General features: G+C 35.1%; 1 protein-coding gene across 4 annotated transcripts in view; it reads left to right on the plus strand.

Moving 5' to 3' along the window:
* Positions 1-15,334, plus strand: part of LOC106882798 (neurexin-1a) — a 443,081-nt gene that overhangs the window by 212,601 nt on the left and 215,146 nt on the right. For 2 of the 4 annotated variants that reach the window (XM_052970029.1, XM_052970028.1), the window contains exons 8-14: positions 3,616-4,233; positions 9,231-9,815; positions 10,470-10,657; positions 11,743-11,874; positions 12,982-13,143; positions 13,674-14,261; positions 14,642-14,837. In XM_052970029.1, the coding sequence (XP_052825989.1) occupies positions 3,616-4,233; positions 9,231-9,815; positions 10,470-10,657; positions 11,743-11,874; positions 12,982-13,143; positions 13,674-14,261; positions 14,642-14,837 (2,469 nt within the window). The remainder of the gene's footprint in view (positions 1-3,615; positions 4,234-9,230; positions 9,816-10,469; positions 10,658-11,742; positions 11,875-12,981; positions 13,144-13,673; positions 14,262-14,641; positions 14,838-15,334) is intronic. The other 2 variants (XM_052970030.1, XM_052970031.1) reach the window with 2 other exon arrangements.

The following is a 15,334-nucleotide window of genomic DNA, read 5'->3' on the forward strand; positions in this document are numbered from 1 at the left end:
AAAAAAAAAAAAATTCAAAATTATGGAATTTTATCTACATTATACTTTACAGTTGTAATTTCTTCCTGACGATCATAATTATAATAATAATAATAATAATAATAATAATAATAATAATAATGTTACTAGTGCATCGTTGCTGATGATGTTGTTGCTGATGTTATTAATTTCTCTTGTTTTTCTGCATGTCTGTAAAATTCACCAAGTTGTTTCTACTAAATAGCATTAGTAGTTGTTGTTCGTATCAGTAGTACTAGCTTCCGAAATAAGATTCTCATTACAAAACAAAAGTGTTTTGAAAAAAAAAACAAAAAAAAAACAGTTCAACTTCAAAAGAATTTGGTGCATCTGTCTATGCATGTTGCACCGAGTGACTGACAGGATGCATGTGTGCATTTTGGCATGAAGCAAGTGTTGTTTTCAGTTGAGATTCTTTCAGTTTCTCTGAGTGCATGCATGTTTGTGTATGTATGTATGTATGTGTTTGTGTATATAATAACAAAACTATTCAGTACTAAAGTCACCTAAGGGGCCTTCATGAAGAAGGGGACAAGAACCTTGGCATAGAATTTATGCATTTTTAATATTTTATGCATGTATGTTTTATTTATTGTATTTTTACTAATATATATTGTTTATTCATATTACTTCATGTTTAATATATGTGTATATATATATATATACATATATGTGTATCAGTACAAATCTCTGTGTATATGCATGTCATGTGTGTGTCTCTGTGCAGTTAAATGTTTTATCTGTGTGTGTGTGTGTGTGTGCATGACAAATGCAAATAATTAACAAATGGAGAAAACCACAGACTAACCAACACAACAGCCGTAAGATATGTTACGCCACCTATTTTGTTAACGTCATGCTTTGTATTAATAAGTAAGCTATAAATGTGGTTCAATCTATGTGTTGGTTAATCTGTGGTTTTCTCCATTTTCTAATTATTTACATTGGTTCTTGATAAACTCTTGTTTATACTGTTGTTATCTGCACTCTATGTGTATGGTGTGCCTGCACACCAATGCCTGGCATAATACAGATAACGGATACCAAAAGTATATACAGATAGTTTATCCCTTAGTTGGTTACTATAACCACTAACCCTGTTTACACTATATATATATATATATATATATATATATATATATATTGCCAATGTATCATATATCCGAATAAGAAGCACGCTTTAAAGTATAGAGCAGTAAAGTATTAAAGCAGTAAAGTTAAAATCTGGTCATAGAGTAACCAATAGTTTCCCATCCACAAAAGCCACAGCTTTGTGGACAGCTCATCAGTCTCCATACAAAGACAAATTTAACTCTTCACCTCTTGGAGATGGAAAGTTGTATGTGAGTGTGTGTATGTACACGCACACAGACACACATGCATTCTCATCGAAAATGGAGGTGAGTACCAACATTCCCATGTGGTACACTTGAACAATTGTAAAGAAACCTTTTACCTGAAACCATCGGTTGCCTTATTAACCAGCAAATGAAGAATATTTATATACCAATACTGAGTTGAACACTTATTCTTACTGTTTCACATTAGCGTACATCTGTGTGTGTGTGTGTGTGTGTGCATGCATATATCTTGTATGTGTTTCCATGTAGTTATGTGCTATACATGTATGTGTGTGTGTGTGTGTGTGTTTGTAGAAATTATTTTTAAACTAATGAGACAGAACTAAGGAAATTCCTTTGACTAATCACCTCTTGCAAGATCAACTTTCTTATTACCATCATACAATTATCGTCATATGTAAAAAATTAAGTAAAAATTTAGTAAAATAATTGGATCTTTTTTAAAATGGGAGCCACATTTTTCATTAATGTTTTACGTAGTGTTTTTGGTACCGAAAGACTTTCAAACTTCGCATACTTATCTATTTTGTGTTATAGAACAGAAAAATATTTTTGTATTCGAATTTATTTCATGTAAAAAAATTGTCTTATTTCGATAATTTCAACCAATCACTGACAAGTATTCAGTTGTTTAGATTTACTCCTTTGGCTGATTAAGCGATGTAAAGCGTATTTAATCTCCATACCTTCGTTTTATTTGCTTTTTTCATTTTAAATTTGCTTTAACCCTAACCCTAACCCTAGGGTTAGGGTTAGGGTTAGAGTTAGGGTTAGGGTTAGGGTTAATTGTTTCAGAATCGTTTGTTTATGTAGTCGGCACTTAATGTATATGGGCTGAATGGACGTCAGTGATTGGTTGAAATTACAGAAATACGACAACTTTAACATGGAATAATTTATGGATTTCTTTTTTTTTTTAAGAAGACTAAGAGAAAAAGATGTTTTATATGACACATTCTACCAGTGTTCCAAGTTTCAAAGTGTTTCGTTAATGAAAAATGTGGCCCCCGTTTTAAAAAAGATCCAAATAATTGTCATAATTAAGTTAGTGTTTGGAATATAAACTAACATGAAATTTTGATGGAAGATTTTAATATAGATCATTTTAATCCTTTTAATACCATATTTGAAATAACTAGTTTTTGTTTTAATTAATTTGTGAAATTAATTTAGTAAAATAATTGTCATTATTAAGTTAATATTTGGAGCATAAATTAACAATTTTGACGGTAGCTTTTAATTGAAAGTGAGATTGTTTCTGGCAAAGATGGAGTCTGTTCTTCTGTACGAGGCTGAAACATGGACGCTCACTAAAGCACTGAAGAAGTAGTTGGACGGTTGTTATATGAGGATACTTAGAATGGCATTCAATGTCTCCTGGAAGAGTCATACAAGAAATGCTGACACTTATACCAGGGACTACCAAAAGTAACACTGAAGATACAGCATAGAAGGATGAGGCTAGCTGGATGCTGCATCAGACACACCGATGAAATTGCTAACAGGCTAGTGCTCTGGCAACCAACAGAAGGAAGAACCAAATGAGGAAGGAGGAAGATGACCAATATCGACAACTTGCTGGAGGATACTGGTATGGAAGGGGTACAGGAGCTGAGGACCATTATGGAAGATTGAGATGAATGGGGAAAACATGTGGAAACAGTTTTGGGGCGTCCTATGGGACGACCTAGATGAGAGATGAGAGCTTTTAATTTAAATCGCTTTAAAACCGGAAGTTTGTTTCATAGAACCAGGAGTGGTCTTAGACAAGTTGGTATCAAAGAGGTTAATATCTATGTTATAAAGTATTGCAACAGTGCCTCACTAGAGCTTCTGGGCAACGTGAATATATAAGCATCACATTTGAGAGAAGAATCTGAATGTTAAAGGATTAAATAGGTTTTAGACTAGGAGTATCATGATAATCTAGGTAGGCCATGTTGAGCAGTGATTATGTGGGTGAGTTGTGTGTGTGCCATGATATGTCGCAAGGGACTTCAATATTGTGTTGACGTTGTTGTTATTTTTGTTTGTCCTTTAAATTTTAGTTTTGTTTTGTGTTGTTTTTCTTTATTTAAACAAATTACTGACAATCAGTGAATGTTTTGTTGCATGTTTTTTGACTGTGTGTTTATGATAATGTTTTTGTTTGTTTTTTGTTTGTTTGTTTTTTTGCATTTTTTTGGTTTGCATCATCCATCATAGTGTAGCTTGCATCTCTTTTGACTTTGCACAGATGGCAGTAGGCCGGAGCCTTTCTCTATGGAGTCTGAAAAAAATCACATTGTTGAAAACTCTCACTTTATTATCAATTTAGTCAATGGTGCTAATGTGGTCGAAGGAAAGCTCGGCAACGGTGTAACAATGAATGGAAAAGGTCAGTATGTACGTATCAATGGTAATATGAAGGATTGTATTTACAATCTCAACCATTGTAAGACTGGATTAACGCTTGGTCTATGGCTAAAACCATTTGATCTTAACGGCAAGAAATATTATATTTCAAGTCCAGCTTACTCGCTGTATTCGAAGGATAATATCCTCTATGCTAAGTTCCAAAATGCAACCCATTCTTGGGAAATGTCCACCCCTAAGTTTAAGGGAAACGTCTGGCAACAGGTGGTTATGAGTTGGGATCCAGCAAGGGGTTCCAAGTTGTATATAAACCATGAGAAGGTTGCACAAACGACAACTTCAAAACCTTTCATGCAAGGTGATACACCTGCTGAAGGTATATACATCGGTACCAGTGGAAATAATGTTGGACGGTTCACACCTGATTTTGATGTTGATGAAGTGCAATACTACAGAACAAGCGTCAATGGAATCCTTGATGGATTTGGACCATTTTATGGTAAGTAAATCAATTTAGTTCTAATATATTGTTTATTTATTTCTTGTTTTCTTTTTTTTTTTATTTTTAGCATTTTTTTTTTTTACATTGGTGGAATGTTGGTGAAGGGAAAATATCAGTTTGTCCATCAACCATGAAACTATAAGGACATCACTGATGAGATACTTTTAAGGGTTTTTTAAACCTTGATTCTTCCAAATGTATGGTACTTAAATGAGGTCCTTTAACCCTGAAACCATTCAAGCAAGAACAATCATGACGCTTTCCATCTTGAGCAACAAGTTAACCATTACTTTGGTAATAACACTCAATGGTATTATTCCATGAAGAATATGGCTGATAAAATTTCTTAAATATTCCCTGAGATCTTTTATCTTTTACTTGTTTCATCCATTGGACTGTGGTCATGCTGGAGCGCTGCCTCAAAAGGTTAAATTGGATTAACCACACCTAGTACTTATTTTTCAGTCTAGTATTTATTCTAGTAGTCTCTTTTGGCAAACTGCTAAGTAATGGGAACATAAACAAACCAACACCGCTTATCAAATGGTGGTAGGAGACAAACACAAAGACACATACACATATACATGTGTGTACATGTATGTGTATATATATGTGTGTGTGTATATATACATATATATACACACACACACACACATACACATTATATATATATATATATATATATATATATATATATATATATATATATATATATATATATATGTGTGTGTGTGTTTGTGTTTGTCCCCCCGCCATAGCTTGACAACTGGTGTTGGTGAGTTTATGTCCCCATAACTTAGTGGGTCGACAAAAAAGTTCGATAGAATATGTACTGGGCTTACAAAGAATAAGTCCTGGGGTCAATTTCTTCAACTAAAAGTGGTGCTCCAGCATGGCCGCAATCAAATGGCTGAAACAAGAAAAAGGAAAAAAAGAATATATATATATATATATATATATATACATACATACACATACACACATACATGATGGGCTTCCACACAGTTTCCATTTATGAAATTCACTTACAAGGCATTGGTGATCCTCGGGTATCATAGAAGACACTTGTCCAAGGTGCCATGCATCAAGATTGAACCTAAGACCATTCAATTGCAAAGTAATGCCTGCACCTATATGTTGTACTTACATGCACCACATATAGAAAAGGTCATGCTGCTACCAAGCAGTGCAGGTCACACTAATATCATAAAATTTAAGAAAATACTTAACGCATTTTCAATTGGTCTATTCATCTTCGTTAGTTGCAGTCTTTACACAACAGCTCAATTAGTATAATTAATGCCCAGTTGTTAGTTGTCAAGTGCCTGGTTTTGTTTGTATTGCTTCTCCGAAAGAGCTTCTTAAATAATATACAAAAAAAATGCTGCTAAACAAACATGTCAGTATGTCTTGTAGATATTCAGCAAACATTATGAACAACAGTTTAATTAGGATCTTACATGTAATATCAGTGTCGTTAAATTGGGTTGTCAGCTGGCGGATTGGTTTGCATCCTGGACGAAATGCTTTGTGGCATCTCTTCTAGCTTTCCTTTCTGAGTTTAAATGCTGTTGGGGTGGAACTTTGCCTTTCATCCTTTCTGGGTTGATAAAATAAGTTCAAACAATATAAGGACACAGATCGTGTCATATAGCCAGCTGGAGATGATGTCTCCTGGGGCTAAATTACAGCAACATGCTATACTCTTTCTCTTTTACTCTTTTACTTGTTTCAGTCATTTGACTGTGGCCATGCTGGAGCACCACCTTCAGTCAAACAAATCGACCCCAGGACTTATTCTTTGGAAGCCTAGTACTTATTCTATCGGTCTCTTTTGCCGAACTGCTAAGTTACGGGGACGTAAACACACCAGCATCGGTTGCCAAGCGATGTTGGGGGGGGACAAACACAGACACACAAACACATACATACACACATGCATATATATATATATATATATATACGACGGGCTTCTTTCAGTTTCCGTCTACCAAATCCACTCACAAGGCTTTGGTCGGCCTGAGGCTATAGTAGAAGACACTTGCCCAAGGTGCCACGCAGTGGGACTGAACCCGGAACCATGTGGTTCGTAAGCAAGCTACTTACCACACAGCCACTCCCTTTTGGATTCCTTTTAATCACATTGCTGGTTAATTATTTATTCCTCCATCCATTTTCTCCACCCACTATCCCTGGAAGGATTGTAGGGATAGAGCCCTTAGGCCCCTCCTCCATAGGATCCCATCAGAAACAACCATTATTACACTTTCCCATTGAATTCCTTACCATGACCAACTGTGTCTATAGACATTATCCAACCATCTCATTCCTGGTCAACTCTTAAGTCTCCTGCTGATTGGCTCAGCTTGAGAAATTCATCTTAAGATACTTTCTTACGATATTCTTATGTCCATAACATACGATTAATTCATCAGCATTTATTAATTCATAATTAATCAATTCTAGAAAAGGCACCACACAAAACATCATACTTCTACTAGTCTTCAATGATTAAAAAAAAAACTAACTCTATTCTGTGAAATAGATATTTATTTTTGCACTAATCTCCTCGCCAGATCTCAAATATTCTACTATTCTCAGCTTCTCAGCTACACATGCTTTCGCTAATTTATGCACTAGCTTCAATAATTATTGAAAATCCATGTCATTGTTTCTACATGAGGGTTCCTTGCTCTCCTTCTTTCTACTGCATAAAGAAATCCATCCCAGAATGTAAACCAACAGGCTTCATTTTTATTTCCATTTAGCCCAAAGCTTCAGTGATGTCCTTTTTATCTCTATTTAAGTAAAACCTGAAAGTTTGTGTTTCTTTATAGGTACACAGCAGAATACTTGCAACAGTGCATGTGCAGAAATCCTGGCTTTTTAAAATTATCGTTATTATCATTATTATTATTATTATTATTATTATTATTATTATTATTATTATTGGTATTATTATTATTGAGAGTAGTGCATGCCATCAAAGTGACACTGGGGTAAAATATACGAAGCCCATTATACGCATCATGACTACCCGTCTGATAAGGGTACACCAGGCACATGCATCACAACCATATGTGCGCAACATGGTGATCTCATATCAAAATAAACAGCGCATGACCTCGCAGGTGGGGCCCAGTTAGAATTTATGAGATAACACCAGATTAACTCAAAATGATGTGAATTAATAAGGATTATATTTGACAGAGTAATCTGAATGCGAAAGAGTTAAACTTCTTTCTTCATCACAAGACTCACAGCCCTTAGTCTCCATCCATGAACCTATTCCAGTTGCCACTTAACTCCTCAGTTTGTGTTGTTCATTAGCACTGTTCTGCCCTTCTTTCATTTTTTACTTGTTTCAGTCATTGGACTGTGGCCATGCTGGGGCACCACTTTGAAAAGTTTTAGTAAAACATTGACTAGCACCAGCCACTTTAACAAATGTACTGGTTGCTTTTTCTATGGCACCAGCATCAGTTAGGTTGCCAAGATAGTTCTATAACAATTTGCCTGTGTCACAGTGTTACTTAAGTGTGTCATATTATACTATTAAGTGTATTTTATTAGATCTATCTTGCATATTATTGTCATGCATATATTTTTAAGTGCATCATATTTTCTATTATTAAATGCATCATACATATTATTATTATTATTATTATTATTATTATTATTATTAAGTGTATCATATCATACATACTACGAAGTGTGTCATATGCATTATTAAGTGTATTGTATGTATTATTGCTACATGTATCATATATATTATTAAGTCTATCATGTACATACCATTTCGATATCATCAACATTATATGCTTTCTGTTGCCTGAATGATTACTTCATCTAAAATCTACTGCTTCCAGTCTGCTTGCAGATCAATTCTATACTGTTCATAAATCATTTATATATATATATATATATATATATATATATATGCATTTATATATATATTTGTGTGTGTGTATGTATAGTCATCTAAGAATGCATAAGTCAGAAAAATGTGTACAGTATTATAGACCCATTCCAGCTGATCTCAAACTATCAGTTTCACACTGGGTATTGGATAACTGGATATCATCTCTGAAGAGCAGGTGGTGTTACTTCAACTGCACCATTATCAAATATCTGGCAATCTAATACCCTGTACAAAATGGATCTATAATATTATATACCTTGATTAATATATATATATGTATGTATGTAGTAATAAAAGCTTTGCTCTTGGGGCATGAGCCTTTTCTGAGACGACTTCAGTCTGCTACAGCATTGTCAGAAATGTCATTAACCAAGAACTTGCACCTGTTGCTATGTTGTCCTGTTGTTTTCTTGGAGCTAGAAGTTCTCTTCAGAGCTTATATCAGATTCTTCAATCTTTTTCTTTTTAACTCTCTCCCTAATCTTGTCTGGTGCTTGACTTAATGTATTCTAACTTATAATATAGCCTTTTGCTAAAGACTATAGTATGCTCTTAATTGCTTAATAAACTAATTAACAAAGCAGAAGTGAAAAAGTATAAAGCATATATTATTTACCTCATTACTCATCCTCTTTTAATTTTTTTTTTTTTTTTTTTTGGATGGGTGGTTATTCCATTTGAAAAGCTTTTGATTCTATTAGTCAGTAAGTCAGAGTTATATTGATGAGATTGGTGAGCTGGCGGAATCATTAACACGCCAGACAAAATGCTTTGCAGCATTTCGTCCATCTGTATATTCCGAGTTCAAATTTTGCCAGGGTCAACTTTGCCTTTCCTCTTTTCAGGGTCGATAAAATAAGTACTACTTGAGCACTGGGAGTCGATGTAATCAACTTACCCCTTCTGCAGAACTTACTGGCCTTGTACCAAAATTTCAAACCAATATTGAGGTTAATTTCGTTCAAATTAGAAATGAAAATGTATAAAAATAAGAAAAGAAAACCAAAGCAAAATAAAGTAAAATTATGTTTGTCAGTTCTTCAGCTCTTCTCTTCTCCATTTTGTTTTCCAGTTGCTACTGAGAGTCCTGAAATTGTATTCCGTTTTGATCGACTGCTTCTCCCTCGTGTCAACATGGTTGGTTACCCTGATCTCGTTAGCAGTGACGAGGGCAATGTCATTCGACTAAATGGCCGGGACCAATATATCGATCTGGGCAATGATATAACCTGCGGCGGGGACTTAGAAAACTGTGTTGATGGCCATGTGATGCGATTGTATGTGAAAGCTGATAAACTTATTGACAACACATATTTCCTTGACAGCTACCCTACATCAGTTTACTATAAAGACGGCCAACTCCATGCTGAAATGAGAACAGCGACTCAGACCTGGCATGTAAACACTACAGAGTTTGAAGCCGGAACATGGCAATATATTGAACTTGATTGGTACCCAGATGTTGGTCTGAGACTGTTCTTGAACCGGAGAGAGGTTGCACATGATACTATTCCCTACTTGCACCAGAAACGGCCTACTTCATCAAAAACATACATTGGTCGTTCTCTAAAAGACAGCCTTAACAGTTATTATTTCAATGGTTTTGTGAAACAGATGGAACTTTGGCGAAGAAACCGAAACTATCATAAACCTAAGCGTAAGTACATAATATAAGTTACATAGTTATGTTTTAGTAATAGCTTGGAAAAATTTTTCACTGACTGAAAGAAAAATGGATTGATAAATTTTAAAATATTGCGGAATTTCAAGATTGTACGAGGGTGAGTCAAAAAAAGTAATGCCATTTTGTTTAGGACAGGTATAATTACCAACTCAGGAACATGTATCATACATCAAAATGAAGTTGGTCCTCTGTGGATCACATCCCTACTTCTCAACATAGTCACCGTTTCTCTCAATAGCAATGTTCCACCTTTGAATGAGAGCATATATCCCTGCCCCATAAAATTCTGTCGACTGTTCATTGAGCCACTTCTTCACTACAGTTTTCATTTCCTTGTCACTGGGCTGCGAAGTTCTGGAAACTTTAGATATGGATTTAGGAACTCTGCTATTCTAAACCAACTGTAAAAAGCTAATACGAAAAACTTGAATGTAGTTGTGTATTTAATGAAACATTCCATAAAAGAAAAACTGCTCCCCATATATATATAGATATGTGACTATATATACATCTATATATTTACAGATGTATATGTGTGCAAAAATATATATCATATATGCATCATATAAATATGCATAGATATAGCTGTGTATATTAAAATCATTTTCTTTTTTTTTTCCATTTCAGCTGAACAGACTATCACTCTAAGTGGAAACAGTTACTATGGTTTCAACATTTCTATCCGGAATAATACTCACCATGTTTCTCCAAATAAGGAACAATTCAAATTAAAATTCAAGAATGATCTTTCTCAAAGGGAAGGTCTTTTATGGTATGCCCTTGACAGCTCACGTAAAATATTTTTGTACATCAAAGTGAGTACTTTTTCTGAGGTTATGCTACTAGAAACGTCAAACGAATAACTTTCTTAACACTCAACTTACCATAGGAGTCACCAGTGACTCCCCATGCTATATTTTTAATATACCATGGGAGTCACCAGTGACTTCTCATTATATTCTTAATACATCATGGGAGTCATAAATGATTTTCCACACTATATTTTTGATAAACTATAAGAGTCACCAGTGTTATATTCTTAATATACCATAGGAGTCATAAGTGACTCTCCACACTGTTTTTGATATACCATGGGAGTCGCCAGTGACATCCCATGCTGTATTCATTTTATACCATGGGAGTCACCAGTGACTCCCAATGGTGAGTCCTTTCTCTGTAGAACCTCACATTACTGTAGTTCGAACTACATTATTTGAAATTTAGGAAATGTACAGAGCACATTTATTTGTCTTTCTCAGATGGATTTTGAATTTGAATCAATTAGAAGCTGAAATAGGACAGTAAAAAGGATGCAGGCCACTACAAAATAATTTTTTTGAAAAAGAAGCTATTCAGGCTTATATATATAATCTGTTTTAAAAAAATGAAACCAAATGAAAATACCATGTTCCAGGGCCCACACAGAGCATATTCTTCAATAATTTTATCAGTTTTCTTGTGTCTTGGGTGGGTCATTGTGTCAATAATAATCATACACACTGGATCTGTTTCACTTTAAATAAGTTAAATTGATTGTCACTTGATTAATTATTTAACCAATTAACTATGAGTTATTTGATTAATTGTTCAATCAATCAATCAGCTAAGTCTGTCATTGTCCGTTCATTACCATTCACTATTGATTGGTCTGATTGAATGATTAATCAAATAATCAATTAGTTAATTGGTTTAAGCAATTGACAAATAAAAAAATAAACAGGTGACAGAGAACCAGTACATGTACTATTATTGGCATAAAGACCCACCCAGAGATAAAACAAAACATGTTTCATTACAAAAATCCACATCAAAAGTTTTGCAAACAAAATACAGAAACGAACAAATTTTATCAGTGTTTTGTGAATTGTTTTGTAATAAAATCTCTTTGGGTCTATTGTAGGATGGTGACCTTTTCCTGATTATCATTGGGGTCGATGGTCAGAAATACAGATGGAAGATGAAGAAGCCAAGTAATGTCACATTTAATGATGGCAAAATGCACAATGTCCTCTTACGAAGAGATGGCCACGAGGTGAGATTGTTTATGTCTTTGTAGGTCTTATCTTCTCTTTTCTTCCATTTCTGCTATATTCTTGCACACACTTGCACATATTTAACATTTAAATGTTAAATATATGCAAGTGTGTGCAGGATATATAATAACACATGTTACAATTGATGTGTTGTTTAGTAAAAGAGTGTCATAAGCCCCACCCCAGCCATTTTCAAGGTTAGTTTATCATTTTCTTTGTCTCGACGTCTAGAATCCGAAACAGTTGGGAGGAGGAACCGCCAGTGTGGCTTGGAATAAAGTCGAAAATCCGGCTGAAAATAATTATACCTCGACGCTATTGACATGACGCTCGCTCACTCAAACTCAGAGCAGAGAGTTTAGTAACACACCATCGTAAGCACCCACACTCAATAACTTTGGTGTGGTCTTTGTATCAGTTTCCAATGGGCTATTAAAAAATAATCTACAAATCTGATCCAATTTGTCTGTTTGTTGATCAGAAGTTTTCTCCATTTTCTGATTATTTAAACATATATATATATATATATATACATATATATAACTCATACTCCATACCTCCCCTCAAAAGAAAAATGATTATCTAAGTTACATGAGCTCTATATTAACCTTGAAGAAGTCCTACCATCATATAGTTAGAATGTGGTAATTTTTTGTAGCATTAAGCCAAATGCTTCGAAATTCCCTATCAACTAGATGATAGGACTGAAACATACATGTAGGATATTGTTTTCTTTTTTTATTTTAATTCATTTTTCTTTGAGCTCTCAACTTTTTTTTCAAAATGTCATCTTTTTGTAACATACAAATAAATTATTAATTACATCTACTTATTCTCCATTTTCTTCTTGTTTTCCCCCTATATATATAACACTTTTTCAATTCCCGAGCGTTATACTAATACATCTGTTTGTTTTCTACACCAGCTGTCTTCGTCTGTTGTTTTTTTGTGAATTCTCCCTATATATATATATATATATATATATATATATATATATATATATATGTATGTATATGTATGTATATACATATCTATATATATATATATATATATACACCTCAAAACATTAATTTTTAAAACTTTTCTTCGTCTTTTCTTCTTCACAGGTTTACTGGAGTGTTGATGACATCTACAGACAAGCTTTCAGTCTGCCAATTTCCATCAGTCTGTTACGACCCAAGGACTACATCTTCATTGGTGGAACCCCTGACAACATTGACTACACCTCGTCAGAGGTTGACAAAAACTTCAAGGGCATTACAGGCAATGTAAGCTGCAAGTTTATTATTATTATTATTATTATTATTATTATTACTACTACTACTACTACTACTACTACTACTACTATCATCATCATCATCATCAGGCAGTGAGCTTGCAGACTCATTGGCACGCTGGGCAAAATGCTTAGTGGTAGTCTGTCTGTCATTATGCTCTGAGTTCAAATTCCACCAAGGTCGACTTTGCCTTTTATCCTTTCAGGGTCGATTAAATAAGTACCAGTTACACACTGGGGTCAATACAATCGACTTAATCCGTTTGTCTGTCCTTGTTTAGCCCCTTGTGGGAAATAAAGAAATAAGAAACTTTAGCACACCGGGTGAAATGCCTAGCGGTATTTCCCAAGGTGTTGTACAGTGGGACTGAACCCAAAACCACATTGTGACAAACTGAGCTTCTTAACCACACAGCCATACCTGTGCCTATCATAATCATTATAGCTGCTGCTGCCACTACTACTACTACTAACCCCACAACAGTCACTGATTCAACCAGTTTTTTTAATCTTTTTTTTTAGCTGATCTACACATCCGGCCGATATGTTTTGGATATTCTGAATATGAACCCACAGATTATCCACGGAGTCCATCCACCAACGACCCACACACCCATAGACATCACTCCTTCACAGAAGCCACCCAATACGTTCTCGCCAATAACGTTTGTGCGTCATCAGAGCTATGTGGAGACCGATGCTTGGGACATCTCCCAAGGCGGGCAACTCAAGTTCAAGTTCTACACCAATGACCCTGAAGGCTTGATGTTCTACAACGGTGACCCCCGCTACTACGCGGCTGTTGAAATATCTGAAGGAAAACTCTACTTTGTCTATAACTTTGGCGATGGCAGCAAACGAATTAGTTTCTTTGATGATATTGTCAATGATCGACAAGCCCACGAAGCCACCGTTACAATAAACCCTTTGAAGACGTTTCTGAAGTTGGAATTGGATAACAAGAAGAAGAGTGTTCGTCTGCAACTCAACGAAAGACAAAATCGACCGCTGCCAGGTCCTATGTATGTTGGTTGGGTACCAAATGCTAACAGACTGCCATGGGACCTTTGGGCTAAGAAAGGATACCAAGGTTGTTTGCTGAATGTGCAGGTGAGTTCACATATCTCTCCTCTTATCATCATCATCATCATCATCATTGTCACTATCATCATCTTTTATCATTTCTTTTGTCATCTATATCATCATCATCATCGTCGTCTTCATTACCATCATCATCATCATCATCATCAGCATTTATTATCATCGTTATTGTTATGATGATGATCATCAACATTATTGTTATCGTCATTCATTGTCATTGTCCTCATCATCGTCACCATCATCATCGTCACCATCATCTTTATCATTTCCGTTGTCATCTATATCATCTTCATTGTCATCATCATCATCCTCATTATCGTCATCACTTCCATCACTTAATTACCATTTTCTTTTACATTTAATGAACATTTTCTTTTTCTCTCTTTTAGATGAACCATATCAGAACCAACCTTCTCAGTAATGTGGGAAGATTCCAGCTCGGTCGCGCCATCGATGCACGTTGCTACCCTATTGTACCCCAGTGTGACAGCACAACATGTAAAAATGGCAACTGCATTGACTACTGGAATGGTTATAGTTGTGACTGTACCAACGAACCTTTCACTGGCCCCAATTGTGGTCAAGGTATCCAGAATTTACTTCATTTGGTCAACTTCAATGTGTCCCATTTCATTACACAAATACGGGACATTTACATTTTTATCTTTTATTTGTTTCAGTCATTAGACTGCTGCCAAGCTGGAGCACTGCCTTGGAGAATTGTTTCAGTTAAATGAATCAACCCCAATACTTAATATTTTTTTAAAGCCTAGTATTAATTCTATTGGTTTCTTTTGTCGAACCACTACGTTATGGGGATATAAGCACACCAGCAGCAATTGTCAGGCAGTGGTGGGGAACAAACACAGACACAAAAATGCACAAACATAAATGTATACATATCAGTATGCTCCGTTGGATGTGTAATGTCAATGTGAATACCCGTCAGAGTGTAAGTATCTTGAGAGAAAAGCTGAACATTAGAAGCATCAGTTGTGGTGTGCAAGAGAGACGATTGCGCTGGTATGGACATGTGGTGAGAATGGATGAGGATAGCTGCGTGAAAAAGTGCCACACTCTAA

The sequence above is a fragment of the Octopus bimaculoides genome, chromosome 8 (assembly GCF_001194135.2).
Source record: "Octopus bimaculoides isolate UCB-OBI-ISO-001 chromosome 8, ASM119413v2, whole genome shotgun sequence".
NCBI lineage: Eukaryota > Metazoa > Mollusca > Cephalopoda > Octopoda > Octopodidae > Octopus > Octopus bimaculoides.